Source organism: Zosterops lateralis, assembly GCF_965231275.1.
Source record: "Zosterops lateralis genome assembly, chromosome: 7".
Lineage (NCBI taxonomy): Eukaryota > Metazoa > Chordata > Aves > Passeriformes > Zosteropidae > Zosterops > Zosterops lateralis.
Window position 1 is genome coordinate 5538288 of NC_139767.1, and position 27287 is coordinate 5565574.

At 46.1% G+C, this 27287-nt stretch overlaps 1 protein-coding gene across 1 annotated transcript in view; it reads left to right on the plus strand.

The window, feature by feature from the left end:
* The window catches only part of SLX9 (SLX9 ribosome biogenesis factor), a gene marked incomplete at its 5' end in the record, with an annotated part of 39068 nt that overhangs the window by 8869 nt on the left and 2912 nt on the right, over positions 1-27287 (plus strand). The window contains 2 exons of the mRNA XM_083865635.1: positions 22529-22597; positions 25587-25740. Of these exons, the coding sequence (XP_083721761.1) occupies positions 22529-22597; positions 25587-25740 (223 nt within the window). The remainder of the gene's footprint in view (positions 1-22528; positions 22598-25586; positions 25741-27287) is intronic.

Genomic DNA, 27287 nt, shown 5'->3' on the forward strand with positions numbered 1-27287 from the left:
GCTTTAGAAAGATACTGATCTAGCCTAGTATTCTCTGGTGAAATGAGTTTAAAATGGTTGGACATCCTTACACAAAAATAGATCAGTGCTGCCTAGGAGAGTACCGAAGCTGCAGTGTTACAAAAGAGGGTTATGAACTGAAGTCCTTCTCTTTGCTGTGCTCATGTTAAAGCTCTTAACGTGATTAAGTTATAAAATTATAAATTCTACAGAGAGAGAGGTGGAATGGCTCTGCACTGGTGCCAAAGGGGCCTCCCAGCACAAGTTCCAGTAATGCAAACTTCTTGTGGGGTGTGAGAGGGATGGCTCAACACTGCAGGGATTGTGAAACCAAATCTGAATAGGGATGAGGAAGCGCTTGTCGAAAGGGCAGATTGATTGCTCTGGAAGTCAGAGCCATTTCCTTGTCAGCAGCAGTGGTATGATGTTGTGTCAAACTGTCAAATGTCTGTCTGAAATAGGTGTCCTGGGAGTTTAATAGACACTCTGATTAGAAAGTCAGTGGAGGCTGCTGAAGGGTGGATGGCATGAGAGGTTTCCCTCTTCTGTGTTGCCCCTTCTGACTTGTCTTGATACGTTTCTGGGGTGGAGGAATAAGTGAGCCTTCTCCTTCTGCTCACCCCTCTGGGAGATGCCTACGTGATAAACGTTATTTTGCTTGGGTGGTGGCTTTTTTTGGTTAGTTTTTTTTTCCCCCCACAGACCTCTATGCTGTATAAATCACATTTCTGATTTACTGAGAGGTAAATTTGTGCCTTGCTAATGTCTTACTGAGGTACAGGCTGTGTTACAGGGAGATAGATCTCAAAAATTCATGTCTGTCATTCAGACCTAGTGGGATCCATAGTAATATTCTATTCTGTGTAAGCTATCCTTTATTCTGGTCTTTGTGAGCAATTTATGGACCAAGGTTTTCTTTATGCTTGGATGGAAATGCATGTGTCAGCTGCAGATCTGTTCATCCCCTTCAGCATTTCAGAGTGGCACTACTGATGCTCATATGTGGCATAACTGGTAATAACATCTAATTTGGGCTTAGGTTTTTAGTCAAGTAGTTTGTAGAAAGAGGTTTTTGTTGGGTATTTTTTTTGTGAAGCTTTAAATACAGTAAATCTCAATGTACATTGTCTGAGCTAAATGTAGGAAACGCAGCTATGCAAGGATTAAATGCAGTGGGTACTGGAATATTCTGGGTTGTTTGAAATGATAATTTGGACAGATTTAGATTGAGCTAGCAGTTTTGCGAATGTTCCATAAGGCAAACCACAGAAAATTCTGGAGGAAATCCTGCTGCAGAAGAATAGGCTGTCCAAGCAGTTCTTCAGACAAGAAGGGACTGTGAGCTGGAAGGTATGTAGTGATAGTGATAACCAGCTCCAATGAAATGTGGTGGTTTAGAGTCCCAGGCAGGAAATCTGAGGGAAAATGGGACATACAAACTTGTTTCCTGATCCAGTTGTGCTGTATTCTTGATTGCTTGGAGAACACAGAGCAAATCAATAGATGTAGTTAAAGAATTTTGGCTTCTGTGAGTGTCATGGATGTTTCTGCCTGGTGTGGCAGTGCACATACATGCTCTAGGCTGATTTCTGTTGTGTTTCCTAGCTCCATGGCTTTTTAACTTTGTTTTTCCTTATGTCTATTTTCCTCTCCAAGGTTATTTGTAAATTCGGGTCACTGAGTGTTCTTATGTAACGGGAATGGGCTTCTTTAGCATGGAGAGGACATTTCCAGCTGCACGGGTACAGGCTGTGTCTATACACGCAGCAGTTATTTCGCAGCGTGGTTTGAGTTGAAATAACCTGGTGTGCCTGTCGACAGGGAGACGTGGGAAGGCTTTTCCAGACTGCAGGAATTCTGTGGTCAGAAATCACAATTTTAAATTGCTTTGTTCAGTGATACTTCCCTTTTTTTTTTTTTTTTTTTTTTTTTTTTTTCTCTTCTCTCAGCAGAGCCTCTGGCTATTGGTTTTGGTTCCTGCCAGTAATTTGTGACTGCAGGGCTGGGCTTGGGTGGGGCTGGGCTTAGGTGTGCTCTTCTGCAGCTGCAGGTGTGCTTGTTGTTTTAGTGTCTGCACCTGAGTGGGTTTTCATCTATGAAAATAGAATACAGATGTCTAGATACTGTTTGATGTGGGGTTATTGGAACTTCTTCATGTGTTTTCTTCCTCCAAAATAGAGGGCATTGGCCTGTTTACCTGTATTGGGTGTAAGTGGCAGGGTTTTGGTCGCAGGACAAAAGCCAGAGCTGTCACATTCTGGGCACAGCCAGGTCCAGAGAGCTGAATGCACCAGTGCAGCCACAGCTGAGCCTGTCAGGCACAATGGTGCTGTCTCTGGGAGAACATGTAATTAAGAAGGAGTAGAAGAGAAGTGAGAGAAGCCTATGAAGAGCAGGGACAGGAAAGGAGGTGCTCCAGTCACCAGGACCCCAGTGGGTTAGTGTGAGGAGGCAGGAGCAGCAGAGAGTGACTGTAAATGCCATTCCCTAGCCCTGTGCTCAAGGGAGCCAGGAATGAAGAAGTCAGAATGAAGGAGTGGAGCTGAGAAGGGGGTGGATAGGGGGGAAGGTGTTTTAGTGTTTGCTTTTCATCATCTGATTCTATTTTAATTGCCAGTACATTACATTAATTTTCCCTGAGTCAAGTCTGTTTTGCCTGTGATGGTAATTGCTGAGTGATCTCCCTGTTTTTTGCCTCAGCCCACAAACTTTTCATCTTCTTTTTCTCCCCTGTTTTTTTTAGGAGGGAGGGAGCGGCTGGGTGGGCACCTGGCAGCTGGCCAAGGTCGGCCCACAGCATCACAGTAGCTCAGTAAAAGCTGAGATGAAGCTCAGTACCAGTGGAACTTTCTCCCTGGTGGATTCTCTGCCTTCCTTACTGCGTTTTTCAGCTGAATGTCCTCTGAGCACTGTGCAGATGCAGAGACTCCCTTGCATGAGAACTGAATTCTTTGCTTTTAATTGAGGCTCACAGGGGTTGAAGTAAATCATTCTTCCGGGTATCTGTGGTACCTGTAGCAGCATTGTGGCCCTTGTGTCCTCAAGGTCAGAAATAAGAACCTCTCCCCTCTATTCAGGCAAGGAAAGGGAACAGAATAGGACACAGCCATAAACTCCAATCTGAATTAATGGAAGTACAGAACAGATCTCGGGCCCATCTGGGTGTTTCTTTTGCCTGCCTTGGCTGTGTGGGAGGTGCTGCTCCAGCTGTGTCTGCATTGCTGACATCTTTGTAGCACAAGAGGATGTTACCTGTGGCAGAGCAGAACAGATCTCTTTTGAGAGTGTTCTTTTTCAGATGTTGGATGTGCTCATTAGAGGGCAGCAGAATAACTCTTCCTTTTTCTAGGTCAGGTCTATATTTTTGAATATTTTTTATCTCTGCAGGGCATAGAACAAAATTTTCCAGTCCCTCCTTCAGTTTTTCCTGGTGCATTAAGTGTATGAAACAACAGTGCTCATATGAAAACCTTAGCCTGTATAAAGAAATACGGAGTATTTATAGTAAAACTTGCTTCTTTGAAGCTTGGGGGGATTGCAGGCTCATATGAGAGAGAGCTTCTCGAAGATTAAACCATAAATGGTCAGCACAGTATGTGGAAAAACAGCCATAAGAATATTTCACAGCTAACTTGTTTTTTACTCAGCCTAATTCGTATTTGACCTATATGTCCATATGCATCTATGGATTTGTTTGCTGCACTCCAGCTGCTGCTGCCGCCTTTTTTCTGCTTGAAGAAAATGTTAAAGAACTAGTCTTGCTTCATTCAAAAGTAATCTTTAAATGAGATCTGATAGTACACCCCCCACCATCCTCTGGAATGTAAATACTATAATTATGGCACTGTCTTTAGAGGCTAAGTGAGGCTGGGATTTGGAGTCCAGCATCACAATACTTAAAATGCATTATTTATTATATAACATTAAAAGAAAGCAGCTGTAGCACTGAGTTTGTAGCCAATGTGTTTCAGGCTTCTGGGAGAGCTGGGTACAAGTCCTGGCTAGGAGTGAACATCTCCCATGAACATCTTACTGGTGGTGTTTTGCATGCTGTTGACTTTTGGAGGAGTAAGCTGGTTCAAGACAGCTGGAATAGCAAGACATTTTTTGGGGTTTTTCAGGTTTAGCAGCATCAGTCATTGAGTTTAGAAGGTCCTTAGTGGAAGCAAAGCTTCATGAACTAATCTTTGCTCCTTAGCCTGACATGGTGGAGCAGGTGGGTGGATTGGCAGAGGGAGACATGACACCTTTCTCTCTTGCCCACAATGTGTTGTGTGTTTTGACATATGACATCCTGCAGGCTTTTTTATCTCCCTATCCTCTACCCAAAGGTGCATATGTCCACCCAAAGGGACAGGTCCCTCAGGGGTTTGTGAGTGCCTTGTGTTCCTCACATGTAATGGGGTCTCTACCAAATCAACATGTACTTGGCTGCTACTTTCTGCCCGTGGTGTTTTTTTTTTTTTTTTTTTTTTTTTTTTTTTTTTTTTTTTTTGAGGGCGGTGATATCTAAACCCATAAACTGCTGAAATGGAACAAGGTTCTTTATGCAGTCAAGTGTTGTTCCTGGCACAGTGGCTTGGACCAGTCCTGCCTCCTGGAGAAGCCCAGATTGTTCTTTGCACTCCTGGGTTGGGATCCACCATGTAGCTGGCATTTCTTCACGTCATGCTGCGACACCTCAGCAAAGTCAGGGCTAATGGGGAGCTCCTCATTAGGGAAGGAAAGCTGAACAAAGCCATAAAAGTGTGAACAATGGCTCATAGCTCTTGGCACTCTTGGGCCATTAGGTAAAATTAATATCCTGTCAGCAGGGTAAAAAGATTAAACTCAGTCTTACACCAAGTGAGAAACATGACAGGTCTGTAGGCGTGTGGATTTAAATCCATTGGACTGTGATCCATATTAGGAAATTAGCAGGCACAGTGCTCATGCCACAGCCTTCTTCATGCAGTGAAACACTCTTCCTGCCAGCATCTTCTGTGCAATGTGGGAAGATCTTCTTGGCTTCCCTTATATAATGGAAGTCTCTCCTGGGAGCTAACATGGTATTTTGTTGGGGATACAGGTGTTCTCAGTAGGCAGGCTTTTTTTGGGTGTGGGCAGCCTAAAGTATTGCAGATACTACTTGGGAAGGGGTGTGTAGCTTTTTTTGTTCAGGGAGCACTTTGTTCACAGGAAGGATGCCAGTCCTTGTTGCCCTGTCAGCATAGGGATACTGAATGAGAGGTGAGGGGATGGATGGGCAGTCTCAAGCTTTGCTGCTGCAGTCCCAGACCTGAGAAGATCAAGGCAATGCCAAATGTCTGGTAGCTCCAAAAGCTCACAAGGAGTGTTAGAGAAGCACCTACTCATGGTAGTTTGTTCCTTTGCCATACCCTGTTAGTTCTTTTAACATCATGGGTGTTCTTGCCACAGCTCTGTGCTGGCAGCTGCTGATCTCATCTCTGCGTGGGGTGGATAGGGCTGGACCCGTTTATGCTGGTGCAGACAGTGTAAATGAGACTTTATTGTCTGCCTGTGCTGCTGGCAGGGGAGAGCATTGAGTATGAAGTGGCAGAGCCCTGTCATTTTTTTTATTTTTTTTTCAAATTTGGCTTGCTTTAAAATAGATTCTACCAGGAAAATGTTGTTCCAAGATGGGTAACCAATGCTGACCTGCAGGGTTGAAATAAAGTCAATGTGAAGAGGTGATGGGCTGGAGAAAAAAAACCCCAAAATGACAGAACAGCTTTTACCTCTTCTTAGAGGGGCCCAGACCTCGATTTTCCTTTTTAAAAAGATTTAAAAGTGAGTCAAATTGGTATACTGCAGCAGAGAGGCTTGCTCCAAGACCTTTTTTGAAAAGCAAGTCTTTTGTGAGAATCGTGGGCCAGACAAAGAACTCCCTGACAGGGGGCAAGCCCCGCTTTGTCAGGAGATGAGGGTTGCTGTGGGAGGCCTGCAGTGGGGTGATGGTCACAGCGGTCCGTCCAGGGCCTTGGTGGTGGGATGGTGTCCTGTGTCCCTGGAGCCAGAGAAGGAGTGGGAGCAGGATGTGGATGTAGGTCTGTCCAGGGGGGAAGGGGCTGTGTGAGTGTCTGTGTTGTGTAAGATGACAGAACTGGTGATCCTGTTGGTGCCTCAGGGCTTTTGGGAGCTCTGACTTGTCAGCTGAAGCGGAAGAGCGATTGAGACAGCACAACAGCAGCAGCCACCAGAAGTGGCAGTGGCAGCTGGAAGAGATGGTAAAGCAGTGTTTCGGACCAGTTCCACTTACAGGGCAGTCCGTGCTCCCAGGAAGAGGGAAGGAGACTCGACATGATTGAGCACCACCTGGAATGAGTGTTTTCATGGTCTAGGCTTGTTAAGCTGCTTAATCAACATCACCATCATGAAAAAAACCCCATCAAAACTGATAGTTCACTGTGTCATGTTTAATGCTAGAACTAGTAAGACCCTTTCGAGGTTAAAGTGCCATTATGATCACACAGAGACTTCATGCAGACATAGAATCACTTTGATCTGTCCTTTAGGGGCTTCTGCTTGGCAGCTTCAGTCTTGTGGTGAAACAGTTACTTGTCTGTGGTACTCAGTTGTACAGTGCTGTGGTAAAAAAGCCATCTTGTTTCTGGTGTAGACATAAGCCCTTTGAGCAGGGAAGGCTGGAGGGGTGCTCATGTGGGGCAGGAGGGGGTGCCTGGGTTCAGAAGATGCTGAGAGTGGGCTCGAGTTCCACCTCCACCCCAATCACAGACCAGAGGAGCGAGGATTTTATGCTTTTTACTTCTCCAGACTGTTGTTTTTCCACCTCTAGTCTTCAAATACTTCCCAATTTTTAAATCTATATGTGCCCCTAAAAAGGGGAAGAATGGGAAGTGTTCTGCATTGCTGATCCTGCGTGTCAGTTGTTGCCCAACTGAGCTGAGGCCTGGAGATCAAACATATGCCCGTCACAAGCTGTTTAGAAAGCTTTCCTGGGTATTCTCACCCTCCTTACTTTGTGTTAGTGTTTTAGTCCTCTGCCTGTGCAGCAGTTTATAAAGCCACTTAGGATGCAAGTGGTGTTTGAACTGACTGATCAGAGTGTGACTGGATTGAGCTAATAATTCTTAAATTATGTAAATAACAAAAGTCTGCTGGTATTATACAGGCTGACTTGTGGTGCTCTTTTCTATGTCTAAATCTAAAATTACTTTGTATATATTGCCTAAACAGAGTATGGGGTAAAATAAATGAATATGATTTACATTTAAGATGTGGCTGCTCAGTAGTAGATGATGTGGCTGGACTCAGTGTTTCCTCAGTGCTCCCAAACTGCAGGTGCGTGGGTTTCCTGGAGTGTAGGAGCTGTGACAGCTGCAGATGGTGAGATTAACTCCTTGACGTATGGTTGTGCAATAGATAGGGCAGCTCGGGGAGGGGACCACACTGCACTAATCTGCCACACAGGCTCCACAATCAAGGGCAAGCTCTCACATGTGATTACTTTTTTTTTTTCATTTCTCTGTCAATGCATGGAGTGTTGTGAGTGGGGAAACTAACTCATGCCACAGGGAGCCTGAGACCAGACATGTTAAAGAATCCAAGGAGGAGTGCCAGGAGAAGAGAATTAATCAGCAGTGAAAATAATGCAGTGGAAATTTTGCCGTGGTCCTAAAGCTCTGAGTAAGGTTCGGAGTAATTACTTCATAAGAAGAATTGATTGAAGCAGTCAGGAAGTGTCTCTAGAAAACTCTCCTTCTGCTTTTCTTTCTGCTGGTGTGTAGTTGTTGCCCAGGTCCTTGTGACTGTGAATGTGATGCCAGGTTCACTGAGCTTCCTTAGGGGCAGGAAAAACACATGTGCCTCACCTCAAAGGAGATACAGGAGCTCACAGCAGTCAATGCTGTCCTTCCTGAGCTTCCACATTTATCTGCAGATCAGGTTTTTGCCATTGATGCCAAAAATGTGGAACTCAACTGATCAGAGCTCTTTTGCTTAGAAAAGATGACTGTGAGAAAAGAGGAGCTGATAAAGTTTAATCAAATAGTCTTGGCCCAGAGACTAAATTTGTTCCCAGTGTCTTCCAGTAAGACAAGTGGGGAAAAACTAACTAGAAAGTCCTTGGTTCAAGGTGGGTAAAAATCCTTCAGTAAAATGGCAGTTAAGTTGCATGACCCCTTGCACACAGTTGTTCTGAATTTCTGGTACCCACATGAATTTGAAGCAGATCCTCCAAAATAACAATCCATTGGAGGTACTACATGCAGGCACTCTCTACTTGGGCATTACACAAAGCTGTGGTCAGGCCTGGTATGTTCTTAGCTCAGTGGTGGTATTTGCTGGTGGTGAATCTGGACACCAGGGCTGCAGTTCAAGTCCTCAAAGGGCCTTCTGTTAATGCTCTGGGAGATGTTGGTGTGTAGCCTCTGCCTGTGGCTGCCCAGACAACGTGAAAGGCTGCCCATGGGTGTTCCAGTGGCTGTTCCCTCCAGCCCAGTTTCAGTGGCTTTTTTCTGTCTTCTGAAGCTACAACTGGAGATGGGGCAGAGGGGCTGCCAATGGTACAGCTAAGCAGTGCCAAAGTGGAATTTTTTGTTCCTGCCCTGTCTCAGTCCCAAACACGTTCCTGCAGTCACTCTGCCTCTTGGCTTTTTAGCATAAAGTTGTCACTGCAGTATTTCTGTTGCATTTTAAAAACTGGAATGAAAGTGTTAAGGATCTGACCTTGTAGATGCTTTTAATGAAATTCTGTGGCAGATCTGCTGGAACTGAAAACAGCTGATTAAAATACTTTTGGGGTACAAGTTAAGCTTTGGGCTTTTTTGGCTATTCTACCTGTAGTGTTTTTGTAACTGCCAGAAAATTGGTATATCTTCTCATTCTGTTTTGCAGTCATTAGTCTGTGCTTGCTTTCTTCTTTCCTGTGCTTCCTGCTGTCCTTCAGATCCATCATGGAATTAATTGGTGGGGAAAAAAGAGCAGGGAAAGAAATCTGTGTGCTGCGCATGGCAGGAATTTGCTGGCAGTGCTGTCACAGGTTAAGTACAGAATTGTAACATGCCTTTCTGTAAGATGCCAGACATCTGCTCTGTGTTTCTTGCTTCAAAATAGGATATGCAGGTTTTGTGTGGAAAGTAAGGCCTATGGCCAAGACTGGAAATGTTGGCTACTTTGCACTAGGGAGGAGAGAATTACAGTTCAACAAGCAAACAGGGCAAGAATACGGTAAGCAGTAGAAATGCTGACTCTGCTGCCCTCAGAAAAGGGTAACTTGAGCCCAAGTGGTTGGGAAGCCACTGTTTGGAGGCCAGGAAAGAGCTACTGTTTGGAAGGCAGGGGCAGGGATCTGTTAGAAAGGTCAGGGACTGATCGTATTAACTAGGGCAGCACTAAAAGCACATCAAAATAAAATAAGATGGGGCAAGGCTTTTTTTAACTTCTCATTGTCCTTGCTCAGGATCAGACACTGGGAATTCCTTAGAACTGGGAGTTTCTCTCTGCCCCTCTGTCCCAGCAAAGGATGTGTCTGTGCTCCTATCTGGGCCTTGCTGGAGCCTGGTCTCTGCACACTGCAGAGTCTTGGATTGTGTGGCTTTTTCCCAAGCCTTCTCACCTCGTGCCCATTCATAAAGCAGACCAGAGTATTGAGTCCTCTCCTATATTCTCTTCTAATTCTGTTTTCTTTCTGTTTGTTTGCTTCTGCTACAATTCAGGCTGTGTCTGATTACATGTAACATGTGACTTGTAGGACCCTGGCAGTCAGGACACAAATGTGTGTCTCCAAACGTTATGTGTATCTGCTATAGTTTTTTAACTTTCCTGAGGTCCCTGTGGGGAAGAATCTGGTGTTCAGACATCTCTGCCTGATTTTTTTCATGTCAGCAGCTCTCCAGGAGCCAGTTCAGCCACTTTTTTACTTGTTATATTTGTCTGAAAGCTGCTGCATCCTTGGTGGGCTTGCACAGCCTCTTACCATCAGCCTCCTGATGATCTTGAGCTGATAGATTTTTGTTATGTAGTCTTGGTGGGCTAATCTTTTACCAATATCTCCCTTGTGGGTTTTGAGGCAGAGGTACTGACATCCCTGTGCCCTTAAAGAGTGAGTAGGAAAGTAGGAGAGGACTGTAGATATGGTGGAAAGCTCATTCCTGGGACAGTTGTGAGACCTTAGGAGCAGAGGGGAGGCACTTGTGCCACGACAGGGTAAACTGTACAGCTCTAGCTCAATCAGTGGGGAAGAAAGAAGGAAAGTATGCTGTAGCACTGTTCATTGTAACTGTTTAACAGACACAATTCACTCAAAAAGCTTTTTATTCAGAATGTCCATCTGGATTTCTCTGTAGGAGTCCTCTGCCAGCTGCTCCCCTTGGTTACCTTCTGTCTAACAACAGGGGCTCTTCTGGAGACCCGTGTCTGAGTGTGGCTGGGAAATCAAAAAAATCAAAGTGGTGGTGTCATGCCATGTCCTGCCTCTGGTCATCTCCCTTCTCCCATGCCACGTGCTGCCTTTGATCCCAGTGGAGCTGTGGCCTCTGCATTTTGACTGGCTGTTCTTGTAATTAGGTCCTTGGGAAGAGGCAGAGGCCAGCTAAAAAAACTGTAGCTAGAAGTACTAAAGGAGAAGGTGAAATAGGGGAGGAAGGAAGATTTTTCAGGCTCTTGATGAGCGGTGTTAGAGCAGGTCAAAACTTGCTGCTTGATGTTGACACCTGAGTTGTTTCTGAAGCTGCTTCTGTTTTTTGCTTCCAGACTGCAGTCAGAGTGAGAATTGGTGCTGGGATGTTTGATGAGGGAAATCGTTACTTCCTTCTGATGGTCAGAGATGTATTTCTCTGTGGTTACTGTGTGTGGGAGAGCCCTGTTTGCAAGGTGAGGCTTGGGGTGTGTCAACCACTGATTTTCTTGGTTCTCATGGCTTGGTTGGTGCTGTCACTGCTGAATCTCTTACTGTGACAAGATTATCCCCACCAACCCATGAGCCTTGGCGCAGGAGCTGGTGTGCTGTGTCAGAACAAAAAAGAATATCCAAACTGGGCACTCCCATCTTTTGACAGCAGCCAGCAGGGAAAACCTTGGGAGTTTAGCAGCACTTTCCTCAAAATGCTTAGCTGGGTACTTGAAACATCCAGTACCTAATAACTGTTACAAAAAACAAACTAGTGAACTGCACAAGTAGAAAGCTGTAGGTACCACCAGTGCCAAATCCAGTGAGTACCCCTGTTCCTCCAGCTGTGAGAGATTCTGCAGACATTCCCTCTGTCCCTGCTTGTGAACCTGTCCTGAGGGCTTGGGAGTGTTTGTGTGCTCATTCATGTCAGGCTGGAACAGGGGCAACAGTTGGCCTAGAGATATGTTGCTACTGATGAATTTTAACTTCTGTCTAAAATAGATTATGGGTACTTTAGACCTCAGGGCTGAAGTCTGAAAGATGAGTCCAGCTGTCTCCCAGAGCTCCCTGTGCTCCTGACCACACACCTCCCTTGGTTTGGCTCAGCTCCTTAAAGGAGCAGGAAGCTGAGCTGGATGCAGGGAAGTTAGTTGGGTTTGTGTGCAGGACCTGGGGGAGGCAGGGTGCAAGAACCAACAACAAATGCTTGGAGAAGCTAAGCCGAGGCTGAGCTCTGCTTTACCAGCACCCTGAGCTGCTGTGGAATCTGCCTGCTGTTGTCTCTGTGCCAAGTTTCCAAATGTCATGTATTGATAGTGCCCCTGGTATTGGTAGTGCTGCACATTCCATGTCGATCTTTCCAGGGGACACAGCTCTGCCTCTGTGTCATTAACACACAAGTCAATCACAGTTGATTTTTTTGTGTCTTTGGTCCCATTAAAACCAAGCAATCCAATACTGCATCCAGTATTCCCTGGAGCAATTCAGCACTTTGCAGACCTCTTCCCTGCTCCCCAAAGCATCCTGCCAGCATCACTGCAGAATTCAGGAGTGTGTCTGCAATCCCTTTAGCAGTAGGTGGGGTGTTGGCATACAGACACCTTGGAGTGGTGTGGATGTTGCCTGTACAGGCATGTGGTGCAAGAGGCTGCCAGTTGGCCAGGAAAGCAGATTTACTGAACAGAGGATTTATTAAATGAACTCAGGGCTCCTTCCCTGATGTGTGGCCCAGCCAAGGGTGAGGGCTGCCTACCTTAGGTGTGGCTGAATACACACTCAGGTTTTTTGACTGTTGCTGTTGCCTGACTTTTTTTTTTTTTTTTTTTTTTTTTTGACTATGTATTTTGGTGAAATCCCAGCTTGATTGTAGATGCTAAAGCACTATTGCTGATTAATGGAACTTTTTTTGAGGAGGTGGTGGGTAAGCTGAGATGTGACATTTCAGCTTCCTTGTCCTTGAGCTATATTCAGCTCTCTGAACAGTGGTGGCAGGGTGGTCCTTCCTCTCTGCTGAAAAGGCAGCCAGAGATAGCTTCTTGCCAGTGGTAGAAGGTTGCATTCAGAACCATCCAGCAAATCCCTTTCCTCAGGTCTGGATTGCGGCGAACCCATTAGATGCTAATTTAGCAAATCTCGCAAGAAGAAACAGGGAAACTGTTACCTGAGAAGAATACTTTTGTGGATCTTTGAAGGTTTTTCTAAGATTTCTCATGGTTTTGCACATGTCCTTTCACTGTATCCTTGTATTTCTGGACACTTGTGAAGAAGGGAGGGCTTCAGGAATAAATTTTAGGCAGTGTTTTCCTACTTTGGGCAAGTCCAAGTCCATGTTGCTGTTGAAATAGTTGTTGCTAGGGGAGATGGAGGGGTGCATAGATCAAGCTTGGATGTTACTTTTGGGCCAGCTGCCATGTTTGACAAATCACAGGTTCAGATTTTTCTGGAAAGCACTGATTGGCATAAGCACAATTGCTTCTCAAATGGAAGTTGCTGGAGTGAAGTATTTGATGCCCTTTTAGCAAACTAGACACTGAGGAAGCAACAGTAGGGAGGCAATTCTCTCCTCTCCCAGCTTTCCTCTGCCTTCTGCTGTGCCCCTGAATGCTCATTCCTTCTCAGCTGATGGAAGGAGAGAATCTGTCCAATATGTGCCTTATGTGCCCTGTGGAGAAGAGAGGGCTTAGTGAGCAGGTGCTGGAGGTCACCAGGCCTGCAACAGAAATGATCCTCCTGCCAACTCCTCTCCCTGTCTGCCCAGGTGGGCTTTGATTTTGCTGTGGTAGCCTCACACCTTTCTATTGGAAGACAAACCTCAGTGAACATTTAATGGTGTCCTCTGGGTGTCCAGCTTCCTTTAATAGCCTTGTTTCTGCCCCTTCTTACTTCTCCCGTTTTTCTCTCTGCAAGAGCTTCATCCTTATGCTCCTGTCATTTGAAACTATGTTTTCAGCCAGTTTTGACAGTCTTCTCTTGACCTTCATGGTTCAGTTCTTCCTCCTTCACTGTGGAGACCTTTGTGGTGTGATCTTTCCTCTCCTCTCTGTGCTGCTGAAGCTCCTGTATGTAACTCCCACTTATTGCTGATCTTGTGATGGTTTTGTTTTTACCCTGAAGTTACAACAGATCTGCGGAGTCTACTCAATGCAGGTTCTGGCTGGCATTGTTGCCTGGAAATGTAATTAAGTATTGATCACTGGGCATTCAGCAGTCAAATGAGTTAATTTATTAATTATGTGTGAGAGTATGTCATTCCAGTGATGTTTGTTACCTACTGGCTGGCACAGTGTGTGCATGTGTTGAGGGGAAGGGTGTAGGTAGACCTTGGAGTGGTGTTTGCTTCCTCTCTTGCCTTTTTTAATGGTTATGAGTCCCTTGAGCAGTGGTGGTCTGGGCAGTGCTGTTTTGCTGGTGCTGTTATTTCTTGCCTGTTCCTGCTTGTTGTTCTCTGCTGGTCATAAATTTTCAGAAGCCTTACATTGCCTCAGTGGTTCCTTCCTTTGGAAGCCAGGCTGGAGTAATCCCAGTTAACATCTTGCTTCTGGGGGCTTCCTGGGAAATGGTAGTGCCTCCCTTACTCAGTATATTTGTCTGAGAGTGCAAAACAATCCACCTTGTCCTCCTTGCTCCCTGGTGATCTTCACTGCTCTGACTCCCACCCCTCCCTTAGACATATGGAGGAGATCCCTTGTGGATATGTGGCTTAATGTGGGGAAAAAAAATGTTTCTCTGCTGCAAAGTCTTGCTACCAGTTCACATTGGATTCTGTCCATTAAAATTCTTTGAGAACCTCTGGCCAAAGGCAGCTTTTGATAGGAGCTGTGTGATTAACCTGAAACAGTCCCTGCCAGCTTCCCCTGGGCCACAACTGGTGCAAAACATTACCCAGCCTGACCTCAGTGTGTGTGGTGGGAGATTGTTCATGTGTCCAGAGAAGGGCGGTGGAGCTGGAGAAGGGTCTGGAGCAAAAGTCTGCTGAGGAGCAGCTGAGGGAGCTGGCAGGGGCTCAGCCTGGAGGAAAGAAGGCTCAGGGGGAACCTTCTCAGTCTCTGCAACTCTCTGACATGAGGATGCAGCCAGGTGGGGCTTGGGCTCTGCTCTCAGGGAACAAGGGACCAGAGGAAATGGCCTCATGTTGCACTAGGGGAGGTTTAGATTGGATACCGGGGAAAAGATCTTCACTGAAAGGGTAGTCAGGCATTGGGAGGTGCTGCCCAGGGCAGTGGTAGAGTCACATCCCTGGAAGTGTTCAGGAGGTGTCTGTGGCCCTTAGGGACATGGCCTGATGGTGGAACCTGCACTGGTAGGTTAGTGGTTGAACTTGATGATCTTAGAGGTCTTTTCCTGCTTTCCAACCTAAACTTCCTGACTCAGCTCCCTGCCCTTTCCTCAAGCCCTGTCACTGGTCATGAGAGTGCAGAGAGCAGTGGCTGCTCCTCTGCTTGCCTTTGGGAGCATGTTGAAGACCACAGTGAAGTCTCCCTTCAGTCTTGCCAGGCTGAACAAAGTGACCTGAGCCACTCCTCATAAGGCTTCCCCTCCAGACCCTTTCCCATCCTTGTGGTCTCTCTTTGGAAACTCTCTATCACCTTGATGTATTTTTTTTGTATTGTGATGCCCAGAACTGCACACAGGACTGGAGATGAGGCCACAACAGTCCAAAGCAGAGTGGGACAATCCTTCCCTTTGACCAGCTGTCAATGCTGTTTTATTTTGTTTTATTAGTTTCTCTTCTTTCCCCAACACTTGCCATCAGGTGAAGTGTGCACTGTCTTTGCTTAGCAGGATGGAAGGGCTGAGCCCTGGGATTCCTCCTGCCTCTCTTTTTCCATCTCCATCTGAGGAAAGGTCCAACTATAGCTCTTGCTACTGGCTGCATCCCTGCCTTGTCAGATGATAGAGGGAGTGGTTCCTGCGGGCACTTGTTTCACCAAGTTGCACAGTGAACACGGTCTGGTTGCCTGTCCTTCCTCATTTCAGTTAAAGAAATGATTCCAGATGATACAATCTGTCTGAATCTTTCCCTGTCCTGTTTTTCCCAGGAAGATGGCTTTGAATGCTCAACCTGGCTCAAAAGAAATGGGGAAAACTCGGTACTTCTACAAAGAAAGAAAGAAATGAATCCTTGAAATGTATTGTGTAGGCATGGGGTGGGGGGCAAGGTGAGGCTCTGCAGGTGACAGATTCTGGTGTTTGCTGTAATCCCTGAGAAACAGCAAACAACTCCACAGCTCGTTCCAGGTGCTGTCTCATACCTCCTCCTGTGTGCAGCTGGGCTGCTGCCAGTGCTGCAGTGGCACCTGACAGTGACATATTTGTCTATCTGCTTTGGAAGTCTGTCCCTCTGTGCTTTTGTCTCTCTGTCCTGTGAGTATCTTTAAATCCATGCTTTGTTTCCCTCTCTTGCCTGTTTTTGTCTGCTCTCTCACCTTTCCCCAGCACCCCATCAGGCCACTCTTTAGCTTTGAGGGGAAATGCAGCATAAAATGCTGCCTGAGGCAGGCAGGGTTGGAACTAGATGATCTTTAAGTGCCCTTCCAGCCCAAACCATTCTGTGACTCTGTGATAAAACACAGTGTCTCCACTGAATCCATCCATTGGGAGTGCAGTAACAAGTACAGCCGAGCAGAGCTGCTTCCCCTAAGGTGCTGAAAGAGCATATATGAAGGCATGAGTAAAAGAAACATCAGGTGCCAGAAACAGTATGAGAGGGGTTACAGGAACCAGGGGCTGGAGATGGAAGACTTCCCTAGGGAATGCCAATTTAATTGTCTATTAGCTATTATTCAGTTAAAAGACAAGGAAATTAAGGTAGACTAATGTGTTCTTGCTTTTTGCATAAATTAGAAGCACTAGCTAAAATCCAGTAGTGTAACTATTTCAGATCTTGATCTTTCACTGTGTAATACTGCAGACATACTAAACTACTAATTTCTAAAGCTTCTCAAAGGATAGGATAGTCAAAGGTAATCTTATTAGCAGGAAAGGAAAGGATATTTTTGGGAAAATCTCTTTCAAATGCAGGCCTGCAAGGCATTGTCAAAAAGCATAGCAATGTTTGAGTATTCTGCCTCCCTTAGTAAGCCCTAAGGAGAGAATTTGCCCATTGGTAAACATTAATTACTCCTGGTCTCAGAATAAATCTCATTCCAGAGATTCGTTGCTGTTCAAGCTTTTACAGAAATGGTCTTCTGTTCTTCTCACTGCCCTTTGTTGAAACTGCAACATCCACACAAATAACCAAGATACATGGTGCATGTATCTCTGTTGCTGAAATAGAAATCTTTATCCTGTGTGAAAGAACTCTTTTGCCAGCTGTCCAAATTGTGCTGCCGACTCACTGGAGTCTACTTCGGAGGTCCACTTTGGTCAGATAAAGCAGGTTGTTTAGGACTGTGTCTAGTCAGGTTTTGAATATTTCCATGGATGGAGACCTGGGGGCTCCATAACCTCCTGAAAGTTAATAAAATCATAAAAAGTTATCCCAAAAACAAGTAGCTCAGTGTGTTCTCCTTGTCTCTTGTCACTGGGCTCCATTGGGAACAGTCTGTCTCCCTCCTCTTCTTCCTTTCCATCAGGTGTTATGCACACTGATAGGATTTCCTTTGAGGCCTCTTTCCCAGCTTTCTCAGCCTCTCCTCAACTAAAAGGTAGTTCCTTAGATAGTTCCAGTTCCTTAATCATCTTAGTGGCCCTTACCTGGATTAACTCTCCCAACTTTCCCTGAGAGTCTGATCTTGAGGAATATATATCCTTATATATAAAATATGTATTCCTGTATCTTTCCCTATGTCTGAATTGCAGCAGAGGAAGCTGCTTTAACTGCATGGCAATGCTTAATGCCACTGTACAAGCTCAGCAGCTTTTGTTCTTCAGGAATATCTTGACCCAGGCAGTGTTGTTTCCTCTGGGTGAGGAAGGGTCCAGGCTTCCTTCTGGTGCTGCCTGAAACAGCATTTGGTCTCAGCTCCACTGTCTGCACTTCTTGGAGATGTGGCTCTTGGGCTTATGTGTGGGTTGGTGGAAACAAAGAAAGGTGGTTAATTCTACTCTGAGGGGGCTGAGATTGTTACCCTCAAAAGCCTCTAGTGGGGTTTCTCTGCTCACAGTGGTGCAATGCTCAGGTTTCTGGGCTGAGTGTGGAAAATCCGAGGCTCCTGCAGACCTGCAGCTCAGTGGAGCAGCTTGATTGCAAGAAGGCTTTGCCATTCATACAATCATAGAATCATTAAGGTTAGAAAAGCTCTGTGAGTCCCACCATTCCCCCTGCACTGCCAGGTGTACCCCTAAACCATGTCCCCAAGTGCCACGTGCACACACCTTTTGGATGCTTCCAGGAGTGGTGCACTGATGCTGTACCCTCTGCCGCTCTTGTGGCTGAGTGACCTTTTTGTAAGGCTGAAAGCTGCAGCAGAACTTGCTGAGAGCTGCTGGGCATAAAATTAAATTCACTGTGCTTACAGATATTTAAATTGTTCATGGGACTGCACAGAGAACAAATAGATGTCAGAGACAGCAAGGAAAAAGTCAACTTTTTTGCCATGCCATTCCTTGACAAATAAGAATATTTGCACTGCATAATTTATTATACTTTTGCAGAACTCTTTTGTTGGAAGAAATGTACACACACTTGTTGCATTTACATGGAAAGGGGTGTGTGTGGTGGGGGGATTTAAAATGTCTTTTCTTGTAAGCAGACTCATTCTCCCAAAGCTGGCAAGCCTTGTTTCTTGAAGGAGATGACACCTGGTCTTGGAAAGTCCCTGACATGGCATGTGTTTCCCAGGGCACCTGTCTGTGGGTGGGCCTTTCTGCATTTATTTGGTGGGCTTTGAAGCTTTCCGTGGCAGGGAATACTGAGACCTGTCTTTTTTTTTTTTTTTTTCTTTTTTTTTTTTTTTTTTTTTTTTTTTTTCCCCTTTCTTCTTTTTTCCCCATGGCAGGGGTTTGTAGTGAGTTAGTCTTTAAGGTCCTGTCTAACTCAAACCATTCTGTGATTTCTTTGATTCTCTGAGCCCAAAATAGCAATACCAAGCTCCTGTCTTGGACAGGGCATTCTGCAGTCCTTGTGGCATACTTCGCTCAGAAATCCAGGTTCCCTGTGGGATTATAAAAATAACCTTGAGCTGCACAAGTGGCTTTGGGAACAGTGACACACTGGGCCACCTTGAGCATCCTCTGTGTGCCTGTCTGTGAAGGGCAGCCTCTGTTCTGGGGAGGGCTGCTGAGAACATGCAGGTGGGAAGGATGAGGACCTGAAATGGAAAAGGCCTTGGGCAGAAGAGGAGAAGGAGGTGCTTTTACCTTGTGGCAGGGGCTGAGTGTGCCAGCAGGGCTTGAGACACGGTATGGAAGGACAGACTTTGTCTCTGAAGTCACCTTTCACAGCCTGCTGTGCAGAATGGGACTTCCCAGTCACCTCCTGAGGGGGATGTGCTCCTGCCTGGAATGGAGCATCCCTCGTGTGCTTCTGTGAGCTGAGTCTGAGCTTTGCTGCACTGGGAGGCCTCGTGCCCTTGCTGGCCCTGCTTTTGGAGCCTGGGGATGTTTACCAGGCCTGACAGAGCCATGACCTTGGTGTGAGGACACGAGCTGCACTGCTGCTCTGGGTTTCCAGCGGGAAGCCAGGCTTGGGAGTAGGCTTTGCTTCAAATAACCCGGGGATCTGAAGGGGCAGAGGATGCAGATCCCACTTTTTGTAGGATGCCTTCCACACTGGGGCAGGAGGAGTGCTTGCATGCTGGTGTAATAATTAAGTGTGAGCAAAAATAATGTAGCTGGTTTTAGATCATGAAAAGCAAATGCTGTATCCGTGGAGAAACCTGCCCTGGCCCAGCAGGAGCTGGAACCTTTTCCTCCAACACAGGTTCCCACACGTGCTCAGGGTGTGGCAGGGCTTGGACTGGGCAGAACCCCAACATGTGTTTTCTGTGCCCACATACAGGTGCCAGGCTGTCTCTGGGGGCTCTCCTAACAGCAGGAGACAAAGAGCTTGGATACAGCCCCCTGTCTCTGTCCTTGCCACCTCCAAGCCTTGGTCACACTAGTGGCCCTTGTGCATCAGTGCTTTTGGGAGCAGTGAAGCTAGAGGTCACTGCTGGGGAGCTGTGGGTGGGTGGGATGAGGGCAGGGAGCTGTGGATCATCCCCTGTGCCAGAGGACATCTTGGCTGGCTTTCTGCCTGACCCCTGTTGTCCCTCAGCTCTGCTCCTAGAGGAATGAGAACACCTTCAGGGGCTGTGCACTGACAGCTGCCAGGTCACAGCACTGTTGCCTGTGCCCCAGGAGACTGTCCTTAGCATTTCCCAGGCTCTTCCACTGGACAGGCGTAGCTCACAATTTACAAGTGACACTATGTAATTTAAAAAAACAACCCCAAACCACACCCAGAATTCTGCTTTTGGATGTAGTCTGACTTCTCCTTCATGAACTCATCCCACAGCTGTAGGCATATGCTCATTCTTGATGTTACACAACTGAGGCTAAAATTAAAACATCTGTTGCTATTTAACTTCTGTTTGCCGAAATACTATGTTTTGAGCAGCAACAGCTTTACTGTCATGTATCATCAGGGTTTTGGAGTAATAATTAATGTTACATGTTGTTTCTTAATGTCTCATATCCCAGGTGGAGCTTTGCAGGGGGGAGCAAATGCCTGGTGCTGAAGGACCCTCCTCTGTCCATGTGGCATTGCACAGGTTTATTGAATATTTCTGCTTATGGCCAAATGCTCCAAGTAATGTAGTTTCCTGGAACTGTCAAACCCTCTTGGTCGTGGAGCCAAAATTAAATAGTGGGATCTCGGGGCAAGGAAACCTGTTAGTGTTACAGCTTTAACTCAGTCCAGCTTCTCTCTGAATGCCTAGAAAGGATAAAATGGGGATTTCTAAGATAGGATTTATAGATATATTTAGTCTAAGGAGTTCTTTATGAAAAGCAGTCATATATATATATATATGTGTGGGTATATATATTAAATTTTTATTTTTAGTCTGAGTCCTTTCCCAAAAAAACCTCAAGATTTCTGAAATTAAGGAAACCATCCTCAAAAATCTGCTTCTCTATCACGAAAGTAGGATCCTGAGTAGTACCAAATGCTTAATGTAGGTGGCAAAAAGCTATTGTGTTTTTTATTCATCTGTTTATATCTGGCATGTCTTGTGCTGCACAGATCTGAGGGAAGAAAGAAAAAAGTGTTCACACTAAAACAAATAATTGTCAAGTTTTCAGGATGGAAATTATCTTTAGCTAATGCAATGGGATTTGCTCACCTTTCCTCCATGCACAGGGTTCCAAAGGCAAGTGTTGTTAAATTACCTGTGGAATGGGCTGGAGAGGGGGCTTCAAACCCCTCTCATTTCACAGGAAAATAATGGAGCTGTGGTTTGGCTGGATCTCAGAGGTGCTTGCAAGCTACATAAAAATAAAAGACTACCTTGGGGACAGTCTGTGCTGTTAATTAACCAGCTAAATTCTGCCTTCACTGTTCTCCAGTGGGTTTCCAGCCGTTTTGGCACTCGGCATCGCAACTGGAGGCTGCCAAACACAACTTTGCACCTTCAAGCAGCTGAACAGCCTTCTGAGGGCAGGCTGGGATATGGAAACTGGAGTGTCTGGGGAGCCAGGGGATGGAAAAGGGCAGGAACTGGCTGCTGGTAGAGGAGGGATGCAGCTCCTTTCCCTCAGGCACCCTCTGGTTGTCTGTGGCCACCTTCCCCTGGCCAGCAGCAGGGCTGGGCTCCTGCCAGGAAAACAGCTTTTGTGTTGCCTTGAATATTCCACTACTGTTTTGGGGGGAAAAAAACACCAACCCAAACCCAAATTGGTGCTATTATTGGAGTTGGCCAGCTGGCTGAATTGGACCTTTTTCTTTTCATTAACAAATGCTGCCAGGTGATGTTTTTCCAGTGAAGTCATGAGTGTGTTTCCAGATGAGGGGCAGATCTTCCCAGCACTGCCATGGCTGAAATCTGGGCAGGCTGGAGCAGCTGTGGTGTTCTGTGCAGACAGCTTTCTGGAGATCATTGGGGTGGGATAATAATTCCATAATAATAATAACACTTATGTGATAATTGACTATAATTCATCCTTTTTTCCCTTGAAACCACAGAAATGTGGGGTGATTGAGGGTAGACCAGCTCAGTTGGTTATTGGACCATGCAATTTGTTGTTTCAGCATCTGCTTCGATACCACAACAAACATGGTTTTAGTAAGTTCTTTTTGGGAATTCATTTTTCTGGGAAATGAGGCTGTGGAAGCTCCAGCATCATTCTCCCTGTCTTAGAAACTCAAAACATGGTGGTGATTGTTGGTTTTATGGAAAAGTCCCCTTAGCCTCAGCAGATTTGTTCCTGTTCTTTAGAAATTACTAAAGGATGCTTTTGTTTAAATCATCCTAAAGGATCTGTAGCTTCAGAGAAGTTATCCTTGATGAGTTGTTTCTGTAATTGTATTGAATTCCTTTCTCCTCTTTCTTTTGGTGGGAAAAAGGGGTACTTTTTCTTCCCCATACTTAAGAATAAGCTAAAGTGAATGGTGTGATCTTTGGGGGGCTTATTACTGTATAGGAATTCTGGTATTTCCAGCACATTTCAGGAGAAAAGTTTGCTAAAGTCAATTTTAAACACATGAGATAAGACACAATTTTATAGCACTTGCTACAGTTCTCCAGTAAAAATATTTGTGGTGGTATTTTACTTTATACTGGATATCAGTGCTCAACAGCTGCTTTCCAAATACTGAATTTGGTAAATAGTAGGTACTAGTGTTTTTTACAAGCTGCTCCTTAGGGCTGCCCTGGATATATTTCAGAAAGTTCTCCTTGTGAGAGTGGGGAGGCCCTGGCACAGGGTGCCCAGAGAAGCTGTGGCTGCCCCATCCCTGGAAGTGTCCAAGGCCGGGTTGGATGGGGCTTGGAGCAACCTGGGATAGTGGAAGGTGTCCCTGCCCACAGCAGGGGGGTGTTGAAATGGGATGAGCTTTGAGGTCCTTTCCAATTCATACCATTCTGTGATCCTGTGCTGATGATCTGATCTGTTTGATTTGATTTGTTTGGCTAAAAGCTGGGGCGCAGAGTAGCCCCTGCCTTCAGCCTGCCTGCTGTGCCAGCAACTTCAAAAGCATCAAGGGTTGAACAGAATCTGTTATGCAGGCTCCATCTCATGTCTCTTATCTTCTAGGTTTGGAAGAAAAAACAGTTCTTTCCAAAAAAGAGAAGATGAAGCAGAGGAAGGAGAGATGGCTGCAGAGTGAGTATTCCTGTGAAGTGGCATCAGCATAGTTCTGATGGATCTCTGTACTCTGGGTTTGGGTGACAGTGCTGGAAGAAGCTGAATGCTTCTCAGAAATCTTCACTCCTCCCTAGCACTGGGATAAAAGTTCCAGGTATTGTTTCTCAGTGTCCAGAACCAAGACTTAATCATTGCCCCAGTTCTACTTTGGGTTTTTTATCATGTGTAATGTGTGACTACATAAACCCTTTGTTTATCCAGAAGGTTGCTGTGCCCATGTAAGTTCAGCACACTTTTCTGTCTTTTAAAACCCTGGCACAGATGTGAGTAGCTGTCTAGTGGAGCTCCCCCTCACCCAGGATGGCAGCACAGGCTGGAGCTGAGCTCCATGCTGCCACCAGCTAATCCCAAACCTCTGTGGTGAGACCCTGCAGTGGGCTCTCAGTCAGGGAGGGCTGTGGACACTGCTGGTTGTGCTCTTTCCCACATGCTGCAGGTCAGTGAACCCACTTACCAGACAGTCTGGCCTTTCTGGAGGCAGTGAAATATGAGCTAAACAAACCCAGCCCATGGCACAAATGCTTCTTTTTCCTATTTTTGCTTTGAGTGTCTTAGCACAGTAGGGGATTATGTTGTCCTACCCAGTGTAGCAGAGGGATATCTTGTGTCACCTGAAGCTGTTCTTGGGACAGGCTTTTCTCCTAAACACCTTCTTGCCCCACAGAGTTGAACTCTGTGTTTGGGGCAGAGGGATGCAGCTTTCTGCTACACCAAATGCTCTCTGTGCCTGAGCTCTGAGCCCAAGTTCATTAACCTTTGATTTCCCCAGTTGCACTGAAGGTGTGTCTGGCTCTTCTTAGATAAAAAGGTATGAATTTCACATGCATGTGTGAAGGAAACATCCTCCCAAACAACTAGCCAACAGCTGCTGAGTGCCATGATGTCTTGCTTGGACACAAAAATACAGATGGCTGTGCTAGTTGAGGTCAGCCTCTTTGGAAAAGCCCAGGAGCAAGATCCCCACACGGTCTTAATCCAGCCCTCCTGATGCCTTTGTAGCATCAGTCTTTCCCAGGATCATGTGTGCTGTTTTGGCCCTGCTGTGGCGTCTTTCTCTTGGCTCTGAAATTACTAAGATGGGGGAATAGGAGTGAAATGCAGAGGCTTTGCTTTGAGGAGAACACTGAGACAGTAATCTCCTGGTCAAATTATCTGTCTTAAGACATACTAGATGTTAGAAGTGCTTTACAGGCACAGAAGTACCTAAAAACTCTGCCAGTTCTTTGTGGAGAAAGCTTTTTGTTCCCCAAAAGTGAACCCAGCTTGGACTGTTGGAAGTTATCCCTACATCTCTGTTTTCCTAAATGTGAGTTTGTTGTTTCTTCTTGTCCCAGGGCTGCTTTTGAGGCACTGGCTGCCAAGACCCTGGGAACCAAAGATCAGCCCAGTAGAGCAAATGCGAAACTTTCTTCCATTCCAATAAGTAATCTTAGGAGAGACTAGAGAGGGGAAAAAACTTAAGTAATGCTTCAGACATTAGAAGTATGCACATTTAAAAATACATATATCGCATGGCTCTTCAGATGAACAAGACTTCATAGGAAAAGAATTTGGGATGTTTGCACAGAATCAGGTGTCTGAAAATTTTCAGCACATACTGTTTATGAAAGCACTGAAGTAGTCAGCTTCATAAAGCCAGACCAAAAAAAGAAGTAATGCAGAACAGAAAGCTGTGTTCTTGGCAGGGAGTGCTGTGAGGAGAAGTGTTTCCAATCCTGATTTGTCACAAACATCCATGTACAGCAGCACTGTAGTTCATGAAAAACCGTCGCTCTTCGACTCAGCTGAGCTGGAGACCAAGCAAGGGGAAGGCATTAAAGGAGCCAGCCACTGAATTTGAGTTCTGCTTCCTTGACTCTGGGAGCAGGATTAGACCCAGGATTGTGGTCTGTAAGTGGCTGCCGTTGTGCTCCCACCAGAAATACTTCTGGCTTTTGTGGCCGTGCTGCCTTGGGAGCTGTTGGCCTCCCTGTGTCACCATCTCAGCCCCGTGGCTTATGTCACATCCTCACAAGGAGTTTGTAGCTCAGTACTGAGGTGCATCCTTGCAGTTGTCCAAGGGACTTTGTGGGGCATCTTGGAGTTCAGCTGGAGGCCTGTAGCAGTGCTGGGCTTTTGTGGGCTGTCCTAAGGGACATATTCTGCTGGTGCTCACCTGGAAGCTGCTGGCTTTGAGAAGTGTGGGCAGCTGTGGGAGCTGTGGGAGCTTCAAGGACGGAGGCAGAAGCCTGTGGCTTTTAATGCCCACCTCCTAAGGCAAAGAAGGAGACAGATGTAACATTTGTGGAGCTTTCTGTGCCCACACCCTTGTCAGAGCTGCTGCTGGGAGACTGGGAAATGTGGTCTGAGAAAAGCCATCTGCATCTGCCACTTGGTGCAGTGCTTTTCCAAAGGTCCAGTTCATCCAGCATCTGTCTGCTTGCACTCCACAGTGAGTCATGAAGGTGGAACCTTGACTCGCTTCAAACTAAGTAAACAACTGTCATTAAGTCCATCTTTTCTGCCTGTGCTAGGAGACTGTGGTTTGGTCCCAAGAGCAATGCAGAGAGGGGGCTGTGCCTGTTTAAGGCCACATGTGGAATTGGCTGTATTTGGGCTGTCTCTTTTCCTCTTGTTTCCCAATTCTGTGCAAGGTCAGTGTGGTTTTTGCCACACCAGGACTCCTGTGCCATTTTGCTGTGAGCAATGAACAGAGTAAGGGATGGAAACAGACCAAATCTGTCTGGGAATGTCACTTCCCATTGCAATGTCAGAAGGGAAGTGTATAGTTACAGGCAAATACATCAATGGAGGGAATGACCCAACTGCATTTCGTTCATTTTTTTCCCTAGTTTAAATCACTTCTGGCCTGTTGTAAATGGTAAAACAACTTATGAATTTCTTAGCACAAGGGTTATCTGCTGCAGGTGTTTCCCCTTCTTCCATTAATGCCTTGTTTCTGATGCAGAAATAGAAAGTGTAAAGATGGCCAAGCAAAGGCAAAAAGCTGAAGCCAAGCGGAAAGCAACACCAGTGGTGGGAGACATGCAGCCCTTGATGGAAGCCCTTCCTGAGCTCTCCTTCCTGACCACAAGTGGCAGGGAAAGGAAGCCTCTCAAAAGGTATGTGCCGTTTAGAGATGGGCTGTGTATTTCCCTTCTTTCTGTGGGGTGGAGTGTCCTTCAGCTCAGCTTGGAGCTACAAGCACTAGTCAGGAGAACAGGATTTAATTCAAAACTCTATTTTAACCCTTTTCATGCTTCACTTGACACAAGAAAAAAACATGAAATGTGTCTTCTGAACCTACAGCTGAGAGGGAAGCCACATTGCTTGGATGAGCTTTGGCATGAGACAGGGTGGGAGCATCCAGATATTCTGGGACTTGCCAGAAGTGGCACATAGGTGTCCACATTGTAATGCTGCTGAGCTCACCTGATAACCTCGTCTTGTGGGGTTGCAGCCTGGCATTCCATCCTTCCAGACCTTCATCCAGGCTTGATCCTGAGGCAGTTCAAGCCCTTTGAGCAGTGCCCTTTGTGCTCTGGCCAGAATCTTTGTTGTCTTGTAGTGTGACTTTGGCCAAGAGCATTGCTGAGTTGGCCGCTCCCTGTGCGCTGTCAGCTCCCTCTCTCCCTGTCCCAGACTATTGCCAAGAGTCTCTCCTTTTAGAAACACAAGTTGGCACAGTAAAAGAGGGAGTTTGACATGTCACCTACATTGCCTGTGACCTGCTAACCCCAAACCAGCCCCCCCTTGGTACTGCCATGGAGGAGCTGCAGGCTCTTCTTCCCATTGCTGGCTTCTGGCTTCCTGAATGTCTGTATGGAAGTGTTTGAAATAATCAGAGGAGGCTTTTATAGGATTTGAATCATTACAGAAAGGAAGGGTAATACTCTGGTGATTTGTCAGCAGTATTAATAAAAGATTAGATTCTCCAGGAATTTGATCTCCTGCAGGGTAAAAGCGCATTACAGGGAGGTTTTTATTCTGTTTTATAATGAATGAAGGCAATGAAGTGTAATGAAGCTGAGCTGCTAACAGGGTCCAAGTGAACAGGCAGTGTGCTGGTGGTTTTGAGGGGAAATCCAGCAGGGAATGTACCCTAGAATAACTTTCCTTTAGGCTTTGTCACCCTCTGCAGAGCTTCTCACCTCTGAAGGGGCTGCCTTGGTGACTTGGTGGCACACACAGGTTTGACAAGCGCTGCTCTGGTGACCAAGGGCTGCCATCCAGCTTGAGACAGGATTTTCCTGAGCTTCTGTGAGCATTCCAGGCAAAGTAGGACCAGAAATTGTTCCTGTGCTGAGCTGTTAAAAATGAGGAGAGGAAAATGAGCAGGAGCTGATTGAATAGAGATGGGTGATGGAGATGGGTGACATGAGGGAATGTGAGGCAAGGGGAGTAAGAAGAAAGGAAGAATCGGGGGAGAAAAAGGCAAAATAAGAGGATGGAGGGTAGCATGCCAGAGAGGGAAATAGGAAGAGGAGGTCACTGTAAGATGAGACCAGATCCTGCTGTCTTAAAGAGGAGGTGGGAAATTGTTGTGTTTCCTGACCTTTGGGGCAGATCAAGTGGGGTTGGCCATAGCCCCCAGCAGCCACCAGTGTGGGAATATTCCTCCTTGATCCCTGCTCCAACAGAGAGATGGGATGCAGGCCCTCTTTATCTC